This window comes from Meles meles, chromosome 7 (genome assembly GCF_922984935.1).
Source record: "Meles meles chromosome 7, mMelMel3.1 paternal haplotype, whole genome shotgun sequence".
Taxonomy (NCBI): Eukaryota; Metazoa; Chordata; class Mammalia; order Carnivora; family Mustelidae; genus Meles; species Meles meles.
The window spans coordinates 7,652,972-7,670,134 of record NC_060072.1 but is presented as its reverse complement, the minus strand read 5'-3'; the positions used below and the strand labels follow the sequence as shown (position 1 = coordinate 7,670,134).

Genomic DNA, 17,163 nt, shown 5'->3' with positions numbered 1-17,163 from the left:
ATCCCTCAAATTATTCATGAACCTGTGAAGAGGGAGTAGTATGAGGTTTTAATGAAATAATGCACATTAAAAAATAACAAAACTGTCAGGTAGACAGAAGGCACAAAATAAATGTTGGATAAATAGAAATCTTAAGTGGTAGTAAAATTAAAAGATAAGTGTGGGAAAGGAATGGCCAGGAAGAAAGTAGCTGGGATCAACTGATAAGTATGAATTAAAAGCTGAAATAGGTGAAGAAGAGCTTTAGAAAGAAGCAGCAGAGCACAAGTTACAGGAAAAGTCTAGGACAGTGAGGTCTGGCTGTAATGGAAGGTTAATATTCAAAAAGATGAGAACAAGGCTGGGAAGGCAATACATGGGATCGGACCCTAGCAGATCTAATGCTATGATAAAGATCTTCAGAAAGTATGCAAAAGCTGGTCAGAGGTTACAAGCAAGGGAATGTGTGAAAATAAACGGTTCTACGAAAGAATAATCTAGACAGTGAACAGAAATCAATAAAGGAAGTAGACATTTCAGGTAGGCAAACTATTAAGGCTAATGCAATGGCATAAACACAGGATCACGACCTAATCTAAGGTGGTAGTAAGATTACAAAAAAAGAAAAGCAAAAATTATTTGCCAACTTGGAACAGCAATCAAAACGGAACTTTCTAAAACTTTAGTCATCTTCTAAGTCTACAGATGAAGTCCAAATGCACATCAGCATTAGACAACAGCAGCTCTCCCACAATGGCATTATGACACACTACCACAAAGCTATGACGGGGTCTGCATATTACCCAAGCTAAGAAATGATTTGTTCTTACAAACTGTTAACTGATTAAATATTATGCTTACTCTATTACCAGCATTCTCCCATTGTGAACGGATTTTTTGAAGAGGATCTAACACGTAAAGATTAGAACAAGAACATTATGCCAACAGACATCATTTGTCAAGGGTGCTGCTTTGTAAAAAGTTAAGAGCCACTGTTCTAACAATACTTTCTTTGAAAAACGTTCACCTTTATCTTAAAGCCTCTCCTCAGCGGACAAACACCAGGATTAGTCAGGAAAGGAGTCTTTCCATTCACATCAGGATGTGTCTGTGCCGTAAGGCAAGGTAATTGATACCTGAGTGACTTCGGCCTCTTTATCAAGGGGGTAATGGGTAGATTGACAATAGGACAATTTCTTCTCCAGTATAAGATACTCAATAGATTTAAGTTCCCTTCCACTTTCCCAATATTTTACAGTTGCTGCAGGGAAAAAAATAAAAGAATGTTGAGACTACCATAGAAATACAGCAAAGAGGAAAAAAAATCACTCACCATCATTTAGGGCATCAATGGCAGCCACTTTTTTATCATTTGCCTGATCCATCATTTCCTCGGTTATCTAGGGGGAAATTGTAGGTCAACTTAGAAGTAACAGAGAAAACAGAGAAGGAAGCAGCTTGGGCTTTCTTAGGGATGGGGTAGACACAACCCCCATTTTCATTCATTCTTCTCTAGTCTCCAAGGAGCAAGAGGATAACTATGGTAAGTGCTTAATAAGAAATTACACAGGATGAGCTTTAATCTTTCATATATAAACAATAAATTTCACTTCCTACCCTTTCGTTTAGATGTGACTTTGCTACCCTCCCTCCCAACCAACCAAAGGAGGATGTCCCTGCCCTTGTCTCACCAACTCCTCTCTAGTTTTTCACAAATACTAAAACTCAATTCTCCTCGTAAAGATGTAACTACGGCTAGCTCCTGTTAGACTTAAATTTTAAGTAAAATGTCTCATTCTTTTGTTCCAACAAACATCTACTGAGTACCCATACAGTACAGAGCACTGTACAAGATGCTGACAATACAAAGATCATTAGTAACAAAATCTTACAGCAAACATCCCATCCCACCTAAACGGAAGGTTAAGAAGTAGTTTCTTTAACAAAAAGCAAAAGATCTATTCTATCACCAACCACTGTGTAAAATATTACTGGTGCTGGCTAATTAAGAAAAGGATTTGACAGGTTTAAGAACTGAAAGGAAATACCAAGCTGTTTTCAAGTTTATCTAGTAAATCCAAGACATGACGGGTTATTAGAGCTACTAAAACAATTCAATGAAGTCCTCAGAAACACAAAAACATAAAAAACCAAGAGTTCCTCCACATCAGCAAAAATCAGTTACAAAATAGGACAGCACAAGATACCATTCTAAGAATATGTAAGACTTTCAAAAGGGGAAAAAAGTAAAATTCTGTTAAAGAACACAAGATGTATACTATGTTCATGGAAACATTTTTTTTTGAATACTTCAACCTAACCCCAAGTTACTCAAAAAATTTGAAGTAATTCCAACACAAATTTCTACAAGTTTAAAAATATTCTTAAAAGAAAAAGAAAAAAACAACAGACACATTCTACCAGATAATAAGACAACCTAACAAAGCCAAGTGGGGGGGGGGTGGGGGAGAGACAACTTCAGTATGTGGCAGTGTGTTACACCTGATGCCCTGAGTAACTTTAAGAGCCATCTTTGACGTAATAATGTAGAAATCCTCAAAGAACAAGATTAAATGGAGACCTGAAATCCAGAATGGGAGCTGAATGATCCATCTGCTTTCACCCTTTCAGCAGGTTTGTCAAACCTGGTGACCTTGCCATTATTTTCAAATGTGCAGGACACATGAAAGAAGATTCAAGCAAAGAGAAGGTATGCTGTCTAATCAGCACCCTCCAATAAATCTGAACTCCCCAATGCCTATATACCTGCAGGCATAACAACAAACCAAAAATAAACCTGTCCCAAAGAAAGGTATAGCCAACTAGCAAAAAGAAAAAAAAAATTTCCCCTGTAAACTCATAATGATAAGCCAGGCTTTCCAGTGGAATTCCCATTACTTGTATAAAGACACAAACAACAACAAAAAAACCATGCTGAGAATTTAAAGTGGTCCTTGACTTGGTAGCTCCAACTCAAGAGTCTGATGGAAGCAAACACTTTCCTCTTTGGAGGAATGCACCTTCTACCCAGGCCTCAAAAACTTTTCCAGATGAAAGGTCAAAGAACTCATGGTCAAACACACACATACACATGTGTGTGCACACAGTCAAAATACACATACCCACACCATCCACAAGTAAACAAGGTACCTTCTCAATGAGCAAGAGTAAGGAAAAATAAAAGAATAAAACCAGGAAGAGTTTGACGAAGTTTATAATGTGTAAAGGCAAGTTCTGAAAATGAATAAAGAAATGAGATTATAAATAACAAAGTATACTTTAAAATGAATCAAAGTAAGACATAAAGATGAGAAACACAGGCCCTCAAATTCAAACCTCAACAGCCAAATGACTGATACATAATTCAGCAGTGATAAAGAAATAGTATTCAGTAGTGGAGAAAAAAAATCTAACATATATCTAACTAGGACTCCAGAATGACAGTTCAGAAAATGGGGAAGAGGCAATATTTGAAAGATACTAGATGAAAATTTCCAGAGCTAAAGGAAGTTAACCCTAGAATTTAAAATGCCCAATATATTCCAAGTAGTGCAAATACAATGTTATAAACCTGACGTGTCACATGATACATCATCAACAGAATACAATAAAATACATAAATTCTTAAAAATTCCTTTTTTAATAAACAGTGACAAAAAGTACCTACATTTCTTAAAGATGCACATGATCTTTGTGGAGAATATGCCAATAAATTATCTAACAACATCAGAAAACATCTAAAAATTAGAAAGATACACATTCATGGGTAGTTAATCAAAACAGTAAGCTGTATCTTCTCCCGAACTTGATTTTAGATTTAATGCATATCTAACTGGGGGCGGGGGTTGATAATATTCTGTAATTTATATGGAAAAAGAAAGGCCAACAAAACAGCCAAAATACTCCTAAATTGTTAGGGGTCCCCCATCAGATAATAAGCCATTACGTGGACAATATATCATTGGTACATGGAAAAAATTAGACAAGAAAAAAACAATACCAGAAGTGAGGCACATATATATGGAAACAGTGTATTTTGGCATTGGTGAGGAAAGGAATTCTTTAATAGTGCTGCCAGGTAGATTAAAGGTTAAAGGTTAACATAAAATTTTCAGAGGGAAAAAATGATTTATTACAACAATTATAACCTTGAGATAAGAAAGCATAATATATAAAAGAATCATCTATTTAACTGTACTAAAAGATTGTTTATTAAGACAACATAAAGTGAAGACAAGCCACAAACTAGCAGAAAATACGTGGAAAACATATAGATGACAAATTTTTAAGTCTCTAGAACATAAAATGGATTAAAAATCAGGAAGGAAAAAAAGACAACCCAGAAGAAAAATGGGAAAAGTCACAATAGGACTTCACAAATATCTGTGAATGACCAATAAATAGCAGATTGCTCAACTTTATTAGAAATCGGAAAAATGCAAATTAAAAGCCACAAAGGCATACCATTTCACATGGTAAGCCTGGTAAAGATGAAATCTCATAGCATCAAGTGTTGGTGAGGACGTGGACCAAGCTTCTAAACCATTGTTACACAATTTCAGTGTTTCTCAAGCCTTTGGTTCATCATCAACCCTCAAAGAGCCGTAGAGACACTTTTTAATATTCCCACATTCCATTTTAATACCACAGAGACACACTGCATGTATGTTACAACCCTCTAGAAGACCACTAACCACTGTAGTATCTAGGGTTTTTTGCAAGCCCCCTCCCAAGAACCAATTCTCACTACCTTGATGGTAAAACTATACCCACTGTGATAAAACCATTTTGGAAAACAATGGGATATTAGATATCCCATTAATAAGCAATCTCATTTCTAAATATAAATGTTAGGTGAACTCTAACCTAAAGAGTAGTCAAAACAGATGCAAACTGAAAAAGCAGGTAAACAGGAAATAACAAAGATTTCTGAGATTGTTAGAGTATGAGTAAACATAATGTGAACTCTCAAAAACATTTAGGCAGTAAAATAAAACGTTTTCCTAAATACCTTAAGTCAGAGAAAGATTCAGTACGTTCTTTTCCTGGCAGAATTATGTCTCAAAATCATTGCAGTAAGTGGAACCATCACATTCCTTACAACAAGCACAAAATAAGCCGCTGAATTTACCTCTACATTTTCATCTCCCATTTCTTGAGGGGCATCAGTATCTGGTTCAATCACACCTTCATTGTCAATTTCTGCCAAAATTAAGAAAATGACAGTAAGACCTGTGCTGTCCAAACTGGCTACATAGGACTCTTAAAAACTAATCAACTATACCCACTCCAACTGATAATTTATTTAAACTGATGCACTATATAAAGTATTTCCCCACTAAATTTTGTTAAGATTACATTTCATTTTAACTGTTGCATCATCTCAGTATTTTCACTGTCTTGTAGTGGAAAATGTTGGCAAGTGCATAGTTTCTGGTATTACAGAGACATACCACTGATTTAGTATCAACAAAATGATTCAGTTCAAGTATTTTATTCTACACATCAATGTAATATACTAAAAAATATTTTATGGAGATAGCATAAGTTATAGCGATGATGTAAATCATAATAAATATTTTTTACAAATAAATTAAGATAAAGGCACAATGCTGATGCAGACTCTAACTCAAAAGCTAGCACCAAAACCAAACAGCAAAGAAACCAGAAAAGAGGTGTCATAAATTTCATGACAGACAACTGTAATTTGCTACAGCAAAGGAAAACAACTGTTCAGTAAGAGAAACTTTTCAAAATACAGACAATATTAAGAGACTTGTTTAGCAAATAAGAGTGAATTGAATGTTTCCTGCTGACAGTCAAAAAAGAATTAAACTGAGGGACACCTGGCTGGTTCAGTCAGAAGAGCATGTGACTCCTGATCTCAGGGTTCTGAGTTCAAGACCCACGTTGGGTATACAGATTAAATAAACGAACTTTAAAAAAAAAAAAGAATGAAACTGAAATCAGCAACCTGAAGTTCGAATTATTGTCAAACAGGAAAACTTTAGTCAACTTTTAATAGGAAACGAACTTGTAACTTTGCCTAACTATAAAAAGGCTTGATTCATACACAAAAAAGAAAATGCTTTTGGATGAAGAGATGATAAGATATTATCATAGTTAAAACTGTTGGAAAATTTTAAGATTGAAAAAGATATTTTACAAAAAGGGAAAGATCATCAATTAAGCCCACAAACAAGAGGTCCTCTCTAACAGTATCAAAGATCAATTGATCAAAATTTTAAAAATTACAAATACATTTCTTTAGCTTTTAGACAGTCTATGAATTAAGAGACTGCCCATTTAGTAACTGGGATATGTATTTATAGTCTCAAAGGACTTCCCAATTTAGGAAAAGATTTTTGTCACTCTGAAGCCTGAAAAAGTTCCAAACAAAAAACAACCAAACTCATGGCGTATCATTTCTTCTAAAATGAACAAGTTTTATCAATGTGGATGCAAGGAGTAACAGGAAAATAATTTTCTGGTACTTGATTCAGTTACTAGAAAACTTTTACATTTATTTAGAACAACTTGGGTATATGACCCAACTACAAATTTAATTAAGTCTGAATATACAGCAAATATTTACACAAAAATTTAACATCTAACATCTGTACTGAAATGTGCTGTAAGTATAAAATATACTCTGGATTTTGAAGACTTAGTATTGAACAAAGGAGATCTCACTAATAATTTTTCCATACTGATTACACGTTAAAATGTTAATATTTTAGATATGTTAGTTTAGATATATTCAGTTAATATCATCTGTTTAATTTTTAGTTTAATGTGGCTACTAGAAAATTTTAAGTTTTGGATGTAGTTCAGCTACGTTACATTTTTATTAGCCCTGATTAAGTCAATTTAGTAAAAATCAGCATAGGATCTTATCATGAGATTATCAAATACAAACTAACTATACCATCTTCTCACCTAGATCACTTTCCTCACTGGATGGTTCATCTGCCTTTATGTTTTCCTCCGCCTTCTTACTATCTTGTTTTTCTTCCTACCAAAGGGAAGGCAAATAATGCTTTCAGTATATAACAACACACCAATATACATACTAATTTATAAAAACATATGTAAACTGTTCACATACATTATATTTCAGTTGTTAATGTATCCCTTCTTATACTGTTTTAATAAACTTGTTTTAACTTTTTTTCATTTCTCTATTTAAATTAAGAATAGGTCCAATCCCTCCTCCACACCTTTTAAACAAGTTTTAGAATTTAAAAAATGCTGGATTGTAGGAAGCTAACACAAATACATAACCTATACTCATGCTGCACTTTCAACAGGCTCTGTGGTCCACAACTCTCCCTAATCAACATATTACTATCCCTGCAAAAAAAAGTCTGAAGCATTCAGCATTCACAAGTGGGAAACAAACTATAAACGGCCTCACATCTGTTCAGATTATGCTTTACTGACAAACAAATACACTAAAAAAACTTTACATTTCCAACGGTTCTGAGTTTGGAATTTCAAATACGGAACAATGGACCCATAATACACAAATGATGAGAACTCAAAGAATTCCAAAGTATACATGATGAAAACCAAATTTCCTTACCATCCTGTAAGTAACCAGTGTGGTTTCTGGAGTATGCCATTAGATATTCTCAACGCACAGATACAAGACAACTCTGCACTTTGACCTTTCCATTTAATAATGCCGTTTCATAAAGAATGTATCACAATTAGCACACCCCATCTATTCCTTTAACTGTATTAGTATAAATTATGTAACCAGTTACTTAGGTTGCTACTTTTTGTAATTCTTAAAAATTAGAATCAAAACCCAACGTCATTACCAAATATATGTTGAGACCCTACTACATGCAAGGTGTCAGACATTTTAGCATTTAATTCCAAATCAAAATGTTTTCTTACAAAATATTTTACCAGAGACACAGATTAAATATAATTTTGTCTTCATACATGTTTACCATATAGCAAAATATCCTATATAGGAGGCGCCCAGGTGGCTCAGTGTTTGGTTAAAGGCTGTCTTCAGCTCGGGTCATGATCTCAGGGTCCTGGGATTGAGCCCCGCACTGGGCTCTCTGCTTGGCGGGGAGCCTGCTTCCTCCCTCTCTGCCTACTTGTTCTCTGTCTGTCAAATAAATAAAATCTTTGGGTGGCTCAGTGGTTTGGGCCGCTGCCTTCGGCTCGGGTCATGATCTCAGGGTCATGGAGTCCCGCGTCGGGCTCTCTGCTCTGAGGGGAGCCTGCTTCCCTCTCACTCTCTCTGCCTACTTGTGATCTCTCTCTGATAAATAAATAAAATCTTTAAAAAAAAAAAAAATATATATATATATATATATATCCTATCTAGGTTTACTATCAAAAGCATCCTATCAGGAATTAGTAAACTGACAAACGACTCCTTTAAAATAAGAGTAACTACTTTTGGGGTTTAACTTCTCTCACTTCACTGTTCAAAGATAGAACTTCTGATTTCATATCCAGATAGATGAACTTTGTTTAGGGTTCTAAAAAATAAAATAGTTAATTTTCTTATCAACTGAGACCACTAATCAGAAAACTCAGGGAGAGGACCTGGTTGGCTCAGTCTGACTCTTCATTTTGGCTCAGGCCATGATTGCAGGGTCGTGAGATTTAGCCCCTTGTTGGGCTCCATGCTCAACTTGGAGTCTCCTTAAGATTCTCTCTGTTCTCCCCACCCCTCGTGTTCTCTACCTTAAAAAAGGAAGGAAGGAAGGAAGGAAACTTGGGGAAAAATATTTAGATGTGAAAACACAAAACGGAAATAAGAATTCTGAAGGAAGAATTTTTGTTTTGAAGGAGGGAAGGGGGAAAGAAGGAAAGGCAGAAAGGAGAAAGGAAACAAAAAAAAGAATGGGAAAGATCTTTGGAGGAGGATCAGAAATAAAAATGAAATGAAAACGAGTGCTCAGAGAGCTAGTAAGCTTGGCTCCGCATTAATCCCCTCCTCTGTCCATTGTTAGGGCTGGTTTCCTGCCTACTTTAAAGGAGCGTTAGCAGGCTGTTCTCTGCTTGCTTTCTGAAGAGCCACCAGAAGTCTTTTTTTGTTCCCTCTGCCCCACTCTTCCCTTGAAGGAAGCATTCTTCAGGGTATACCCACCCCCATAGTTACACTTCAGCTACCGGTAAGTTCCTCCGAATCTATTATGCACCTTTTTTGGGCGAATATGCTGACTCATACTCAGAAATAATCCTCAGGTGATAAGATAGAAAAACTCAAGAATTACTGATATGGACTATTTTTCATTTACTTCGCAAATTTTTTTAACTTTTTTTTTTTTTATTGGTTTCTTGTTTTTTTATAAACATATAATGTATTTTTATCCCCAGGGGTACAGGTCTGTGAATCGCCAGGTTTACACACTTCACAGCACTCACCATAGCACACACCCTCCCCAATGTCCATAACCCCATACTTCGCAAATTTTAATCAAGTACCCACAACGCAAAAAGTCCTGTGCTCGGAGCTAGAGATGCGGAGATGATGGAGACTACACAAGGCACAGGCACAGAGCTCACCACCCACAGGTCATGCACGTCACACACACAAACTTTTATTCCCTAACACGGCGCACATTCACCCCAAATTCTCCATGTTACACCAGATTGCAGATCTTCCATGTCCAACAGAAATTTTATGAAGATCTTATTTCTAAGCGACCCTGAGGAAATCAGGAGTGGTAATTTGAGAGCAGCACTTTTAAAACCTGATAGTACTTTATCACTAAGCATACAGATGAAATTCATAACTTACCTTGATACTGTCTTCTGATTTAGTTTTATGAGTGGCAGGTGGTATTTTACCCCCCATGCTTGAGGAAGATGAGAAAAAAAGATATTTGTTTAGAAAATTAAAATTCACTGAGCAAAGCAACATTTATTTACACTGGAAAAAAAAAGACAAATACTCAGATGGTTACCTTCTCAAACCTTTAAGAGTAAATTCAATTTGAATGCTCCAGTATTGTTTTTTCAGCTTAAAATTTTATTTTTTTTAACATACTGGCTAACAAAAATCTAACCCTTTCCTTGCCTCGATAAGCCTAATAAAATTGTATAGCTTCCCTATGCCCATTCCCAGAGGAAGGGGCAGAAAAACATACAATGACAAAAATCTTATGTACAAGTTGTTAGTTCAGAATTCAGCAGGATAGTATACTGAAACTTCAACTTTAGTAAGAGTTCACTTAAATTCAAATAATCAATTTATGAAATAATTATGAAGTCGCAGTATAATAATTCAAAATGTTTGCTTCCTCTGTTTGTATTCTTTCTGTTTGTATTCCATATGCCCCTTGCAGTATAGATGTTCTCCTTATCCCTTCTACGATCCACCCATTAACACTTTCCCTTGGCCTTGTAAGTCCTTTCCCAAATACTCCAGGGCAACACCACGAACTATACACAAATAACTTAAAAACAAGGAGGAAAACAGATTATGAAGAATTAGTGCCGTATGCTCCATTTGGGTCAGACTCTGAAGTAAATGGGCCCGATACAGCAGTCCTGTGACTAAAATGTTGAACGGATTAAGGGCACTCCTCCACGACATTATCTGGAGGTCACAAGAACTTAACTAAATTTGCCTTTAAAAAAAAAAAAGTCATTAACTTTTTTTGAAAAGAGAAAGAAATATTCACCTGGAAAATTGAAAGGAATCTACTTCAAAATACCCTGAGGTATTAATTCTTTACAACTAAAGTTATACCCATGTTTACATTCATTTTAGGTGGGTAGACTTTCTGGACACAACATATGTATATGTTGGATTTAAATGGATATTGTTTTCCAAACAGGAAACAGATTTGATTCTTCAAAACTCCTTTACCAATTTACGCTCGTATTAGCAGTGCATAAGAATTCCGCTAATTATTCTTTAAAAATCCAGTTGTTCCACACCTCAGCCAACATTTAGCTATTAACCATCTTTTATATTTTTAGCCATTTCAATAGGTGTATAGTGGTATCTCATTGTAGTTGAGTCCCTTTTCATTTATCTATCGGCCATCCCAGTAGCCTATTGCTTTTAGGTTTTCTATCATACTTATCTGTAGGTATTCTTTGTAAACTCTGCATACAAGCCCTCTGTCAGTTTTCCGTGCTGCAAGTATCCTCTCCCACCCCATGGCTTGTCTTTCACTTACAAAATGAAGCCAATGTGAAGTGACACTATAAATCTAAAACAGCAAACACACTAATAGACAAAGTTTGGAATTTATTGTTAAGCACCGATCACGAAAAATGTGCACTTTCCCCATTCAGTTTAATGTGACAATTAAAAAAAAAAAATCTTATTTCTTAGTTTGCAATTCAGCAAAATGACTTAATAAGAAAACAGCCATATAAACAAAATTCTTTAAAATTCTGATCTACACAAAACTACTTTTCAAAAGAGCACAGTATTCAAACAATAGTTCCTTGCAGTTTTTTTTTTATTTGAGAGCAGGAGAGAGAAATCACGAGGAAGGAGGGGCAGAGTGCAAGGGAGAGGGACAAGCACACTCCCTGGTGAGCACAGAGCCTGCTGTGGAGAATCTTGATCCCAGGGACCTGAGGTGAAGGCAGGAGCTTAACTGACCAAGCCACCCAGGCACCCCTTTTGCAGTGAACTTTTAATGAAGGCCTAGGGCTTCTTAAGCCGTGTTTTTCCCAAGTTTCAAAATGCAACATTCAGGAAAGTATTTAGGGAGACCTTCAAATACAGCCACAACAATCTAACTTATGTTAAAACTTTGGGAAGTGACAGTCTTACCAAGAAATATATTATGTTGGTGCCTGGTGACTTAGTCCCTTATGCATCCGGTGTTTCTGCTTCAGTTGTGACCTTGGGTTGTGGGATGAAACTCTGGGGCTGAGCTCGGGGTCTGCTTGAGATTCTCTCTTTCCCTCTCCCTCTGCCCCTCTCCCAACTTGCTCGAACAGGTTCACACTCTCACTCTCTCCCACTAAAATAAGTAAACCTTTGGGGCGCCTGGGTGGTTCAGTGGGTTAAGCCTCTCCCTTTGGCTCAGGTCATGATTCCAGGGTCCTGGGAACAAGCCCCGTGTTCTCTGCTCAGCAGGGAGCCTGCTTTCCCGTCTCTGCCTGTCTTTCTGCATACTTGTTATCTCTGTCAAATAAATAAATATTAAAAAATAAATAAAAATAAAATAAGTAAACCTTTTAAAAAAATGTGTTAAGCTAAATTTAATCCTTAGGAAACTAAAACAAACCCAAATTGAGGGAAATTATATCCAAAATAGCTGGCCTGTAATATGCAAAACTGCCAAGGTCATGAAAGCCAATGAATGATCGAAGAATTCTTTCAGAATAGAGATTAGAAGTCACAACAATAAAGTGCATCATGGAATTCTGAGAATTAGATAACATTAATGCATCATTCTTAGTTTCCTGAGTTTGGTGGCTGTACTAGAGAGACTATCCTTGAATTGCAGGAAATACACAATGGTGCTGAGGGCACAACACTAGAAACCATTGCAGGAAAATGTTTGCACTGTATTTCAATTTTCCTGCAAATTTCAACTTTTTAAAAAAATTTTAAAATAGGAAGGAAAGAACACAAGAAGGTTATTCATAAGCTACATTTAGGGGTGCCTGGATGGTTCAGTGGGTTAAAGCCTCTGCCTTCAGCTCAGGTCATGATCCCAGGGTCCTGGGATCGAGCCCCACGTGGGCTCTCTGCTCAGGGGGAAGCCTCTTTCCCCCCTCCTGCCTACTTGTGACCTCTGTCTGTCAAGTAAATAAATAAAATCTTTAAAAAAAAAAAAAAAGCTACCTTTAGAGCTTCTCACCTTATAAAATCTAACTACCGGGAGGTTAAAACCAACTTATAGGTACAAAAATTTCATTTAATGCTTCCAAGATTTAAAATACACTAATTTTCTCCCCATCACTGCAAACTGGACTTTACCAGTATAGGCCACCAAGTAGGGCTAGTGCAGAGACCTTTCTCATATGGACTCACACAAGACCTCATTCATAATTCTCTTAATATGATACATTCGAGCTGCTTTGAGTCATAGTTATTCACCTGTACAAAAAATTGAATGCTGTGTTCTCAACTCATTGCAAACAGAAGTGCATCCTATTCCTTTCGTTTAAGTATTTACCGCAAAGCCATACACCATGCACTGTGCTGGAGATTACAACATGAAGATAATCCCTCTGACCTTAAACCACCTTAAAATGAAATAATAGTCTCAAAAAACGCTTCCTCCTATAAAGAAAACCAAAAATACCCCAAACATACTCACTGAAAACATCATTATCTCCCTGGATCCTCACAGACTGAGCCAAAAAAATTCTTTATTTCTCTTTGTCCAATTAACAATGTCGTTAAATAAATCCTTTTTTTCCCCTTTTTTATTTTTTTCCCTTTTCATTTGTTAAATTCTTAACATCAAATAAAATTTTAAACTATAAACAGTGGTAAAAATTCTGGTATAATACACAAATAAACTAAAACTGTTCTTCAATGTCTAAACCTGGGTACCTACAACTAATCTAGTATGAACAAGAGAACAACTCTGATACGGTTTCAACTTCAGGAGCCCTTATAGTAGGATTAGGCCTTGGAACATTCCTGGACCCAGAAGTCTACACATTCAGTCCAATGTCCTGCTCGCATCCAGCTCTCTGCTCGGCGGGGAGCCTACTTCCTCCTCTCTCTTGCCTGTCTCTCTGCATACTTGTGATCTCTGTCAAATAAATAAATAAAATCTTAAAAAAAAAAAAAGAAGGCTGACATGAAGGCAGAGAGAAATTGATGCACTTCAAGCAAAAGCCTCAAAGACACAAAAATTTTAAAGAGACAACGAAAGCTTCAGAATAGGGCCCCTACGCATGCCAACATGCTTCATCCCATACTTAAACCAAAAATTTAGGATGCCACAAGAAAAACATACATGACTACAAAAAGAAAAAGGATTACCTATGTGAAAAATTTTTAAGATTTTATTATTTATTTGACAGAGCACAGCGAGAGGGAACACAGGCAGGGGCAGTGGGAAAAGCAGGCTTCCCACAGAGCAGGGAGCTGGACCCCGGCCCACCGGGCTCCATCCCAGTATCCTGGGATCATGACCTGAGCTGAAGGTGGCTGACCACCCTGGGGCCGCACATATGTGAAATCTCCCAAAAAAAAAAAAAAAAAAAAAAAAGATACATAAGTGATATTTGACAGTATTTTCCAAGTCTTAAACTGGAATTCTCTAGATAGCCATAATCACTCCAGCCCAAGCTCACTGTTCTTAAATTTGTTTCAGCTTTTTCTTCATAGCTCCCTTTCTCCTCCCCAGCAGTGGAACAAAACATTGTATATACTCAGTATAATGTTGAGTCTTGGCATCAACTATTTCGTCCGGTGATATACACTTCCAGTTTTACCTGGAATTTTATAAACAACGTACTTGCAGGCTCTTTCCTATGATGGATAAAAAAGATTAAAAACATACAAATATCTAAAGCGAAGCATTTGGATTATCAAGTTATTCAAGAGGAAAAAACCGACTGAAATTTAGGCCTCCTAGTCATGAAATTAGCATCTTGTAGGTTTCCTTATTACAAAAACGGTATTCTTGTTAACTACCAGAAACCGTTTTTAAGGTACTGCAGTAATTTTAAGTGATCTCAGAATTTAACATTTATAACATACGCAAAATCTTACCATAGTCAGAAAACTAGTGGAAGAAAAAAATTGAGAAACTTCTTAGAGGAAAAAAACCACCACCACATACAACGTTGACACATTTTAACTTAAGTTTCTTCCTTAGAAGAGTTTACTGAAAGAAATATTCTTAAAATTATCTGGTCATCAGGGGTTCACCTTCCCCTATAAAAACATCACTAAAATAAAAAGATCGCCGTTTCCGGTAGTACCTCTGAAGAGTCACATTGCTTTGCATTGTCGTTATCACCACCACGAGGTGCGATTTGTGTGCCATTTAAATTCCTTACTAGTAGTGATGTTTAAAAAAAAAAAAAAAACGACTCGGCGAAGAGTTCCCTTTCTTAAATTCTCTTCGAATATAAAGAATATTGTATCATTTACATATATCATTTACTGTATTACTATCATACAGTAAATATCAAAACAAATTTCTGTATTTATTCACCTGTCTCGGTAAATAAACTGCACTTGTACGGTTTCCTAGCACCTGGCACAATGCCTATGCAATTAATTCCGTGCACGTAGCGAAGTACTCTAGATTTAAGGACAACAAGAACAGATCATGGTAACATGCGGGTCCTTGAAAAATCATTTTTCTTCAAGTGTTTAGTGTAATGGCACCGCTACTACTGAGGTACCAATAAATGATTCCCAAAATAATTCTACGCAGTAAGGCCCAATGCAAATTCAAAGTTAATCTAATAATTACCATCTTATTATGACTCGTATAGCAAATTATTATTAAAACACTATTTAAAGACGTAATGCGTAAAAGCGCTGTGTGTCATTGCGACCTAAGCAGGACACGAGATTTCAAGAAAACTCCACGCGAAAACGAAATCTTGCAGCTCCCCACCCCCACCACGTCTACAGGGCCCAAGCCCCTGCAATCCTCTGCATTTCTATTTCGCCCAAGACACACCCCTGACGACCTCAGGGTGAGGGAACCCAGCTGTGCCTCCTCCTTCCCCACCTCTGTACTATCTAAGCTTTCCGATCCTCCATTAGCCCCCGAAGTCGCCTCCGGTTCCAGGCCAGGGAGAACCACAAACAGGCGGCGACTCGGCGGGCCCTCCCGGCGGAGCTCCCCGCCCGTCCGCCCCATGCCGGCTCCCGCCCAGCTCCCTCCTCCCGCCGTCCCTCTTCCCACCCCCAACGGTCCTCGGCCCAGGTCTCACCTCTCCACCCACTCCCGCAGGAAACGCATTTCCTCAGTGTGCAGAACGCTCGGATCCTGCTTACACATTTTCACGAAAGCCCGAAGCTCGCTCACTTTGCGGGGGTCCATGGTCCAGAGGCAGTGGCAGGCGACAGGCGAGGCTGAGGTTGCGACCCGATTCCAGGCGCGGGTACTAGCTCAGCGTGATCGTGTGGAAGGGGGCGGCTGCCTCGAGGCAGAACAGACTAGAACCTCCCAGTCGCTGGCTCCGCCTACCCAACGGTCTCGTGACCCCGGGTCCTTCGCCCGTCCGTTCCCATTCCCTCCGCCTCTGCCCCCTGCGCACTTCCTAGAACCTTCTAGAAGTGTGGCCGTTCACGCTGTTGCCTGCCTCCTTACGCATGCTTTCTTATATTCTAAATCTGAGCGAGTTCTCTGAATCAATCCCCCCACTTGGTGCTTTCAAGGACACGGGAAATATCAGTCCCTGCAGGGAATCATTTTAGAATAGGACGTTCTGTGCGTGTAGGAATTAAGTGGAGCGCGACGACAGGACAGGAAACAGGCCCTCCGGCAGGAGCGTCCATCACAGCCCTGGGTGTGACGTCAGCATTCAGCGCCGCGTGGAAGGAAAGCCCGGCGAGCGCCCCTGGCCGGAAGGGGAGGGGCGTTTGGCTTGGTTTCCTGGCGACGCAATTCTGTGGACTGCCGCTTCTCCGGCTGTTTTCCTCTTTTCCTAACCTGCCGCGTGAGCGTGGACGTCATGCTTTGGTTACTCTCAGCAACTAAGCAGGTTCCCGCCGTAGCAAGCGCCCGCTGCCTCTCAGGTTAGACTCATCTCCCACGGTGTCCCCTCCGGGGCTTGCTCTCTGAGAAACCTGAGGCGCCCCAGGGGGATTCAAGTTGCTCTCAGGCGATCCCTGTTTCGGCGGACCCTTCCCAGACTGGGGCCTCCACTCCCAAACCCTTTGTACGCTCCTTGGATTTCTTCTTTACCCGCTGCTTCTGGAAAAGGGTGGGCCCTGTGTTCTCGCTACCGTTGAGGTATTCTGGGAAGCCGGAATAACTGCAGAGAGAAAAGTGTGTGCCATCCCCCAGAAGGGCTGTCTTCAAAGTTACTTGGACTCCTAGAAGTTGTGTCAGTTTTCACTTGCGTAGGTAAAAAAGTGTCTCACGTCAAGTAGCTTTTGTTTTTGTTAGGTTACCTTAAAATGCTGGTTTCGTGTTTTCAAAGAGTTGACTCGAGAGCTGGCTCCAGCGTGTACAAGAAACATGTTTGGTAACACAAATCCCTTGAGCATTTCCTCTCCGAAGAGATAATGCTTGGAAATACTCC

The 17,163-nt window shown here is 38.3% G+C and overlaps 2 protein-coding genes across 3 annotated transcripts in view; one reads left to right on the top strand and one right to left on the bottom strand.

Annotated features, from left to right (window-relative positions):
- Positions 1-16,087, bottom strand: part of ST13 (ST13 Hsp70 interacting protein) — a 31,307-nt gene extending 15,220 nt beyond the window's left edge. Inside the window, exons 1-5 of one of the 2 annotated variants that reach the window (XM_046012890.1) lie at positions 15,847-16,087; positions 9,755-9,812; positions 6,919-6,994; positions 5,111-5,181; positions 1,313-1,379 (exon numbers count right to left, since the gene is read on the bottom strand). In XM_046012890.1, the coding sequence (XP_045868846.1) occupies positions 1,313-1,379; positions 5,111-5,181; positions 6,919-6,994; positions 9,755-9,812; positions 15,847-15,956 (382 nt within the window). In that variant the 5' untranslated portion in view covers positions 15,957-16,087. Of the gene's footprint in view, positions 1-1,312; positions 1,380-5,110; positions 5,182-6,918; positions 6,995-9,754; positions 9,813-15,641; positions 15,661-15,846 lie in introns of those variants that run through there. The other variant, XM_046012891.1, reaches the window with a different exon arrangement.
- Positions 16,088-16,266: 179 nt separating this feature from the next.
- XPNPEP3 (X-prolyl aminopeptidase 3) overlaps positions 16,267-17,163 on the top strand; it is a 76,202-nt gene continuing 75,305 nt past the window's right edge. The window contains exon 1 of the mRNA XM_046012888.1: positions 16,267-16,654. Coding sequence (XP_045868844.1) covers positions 16,591-16,654 — 64 coding nt within the window. The 5' untranslated portion in view covers positions 16,267-16,590. The remainder of the gene's footprint in view (positions 16,655-17,163) is intronic.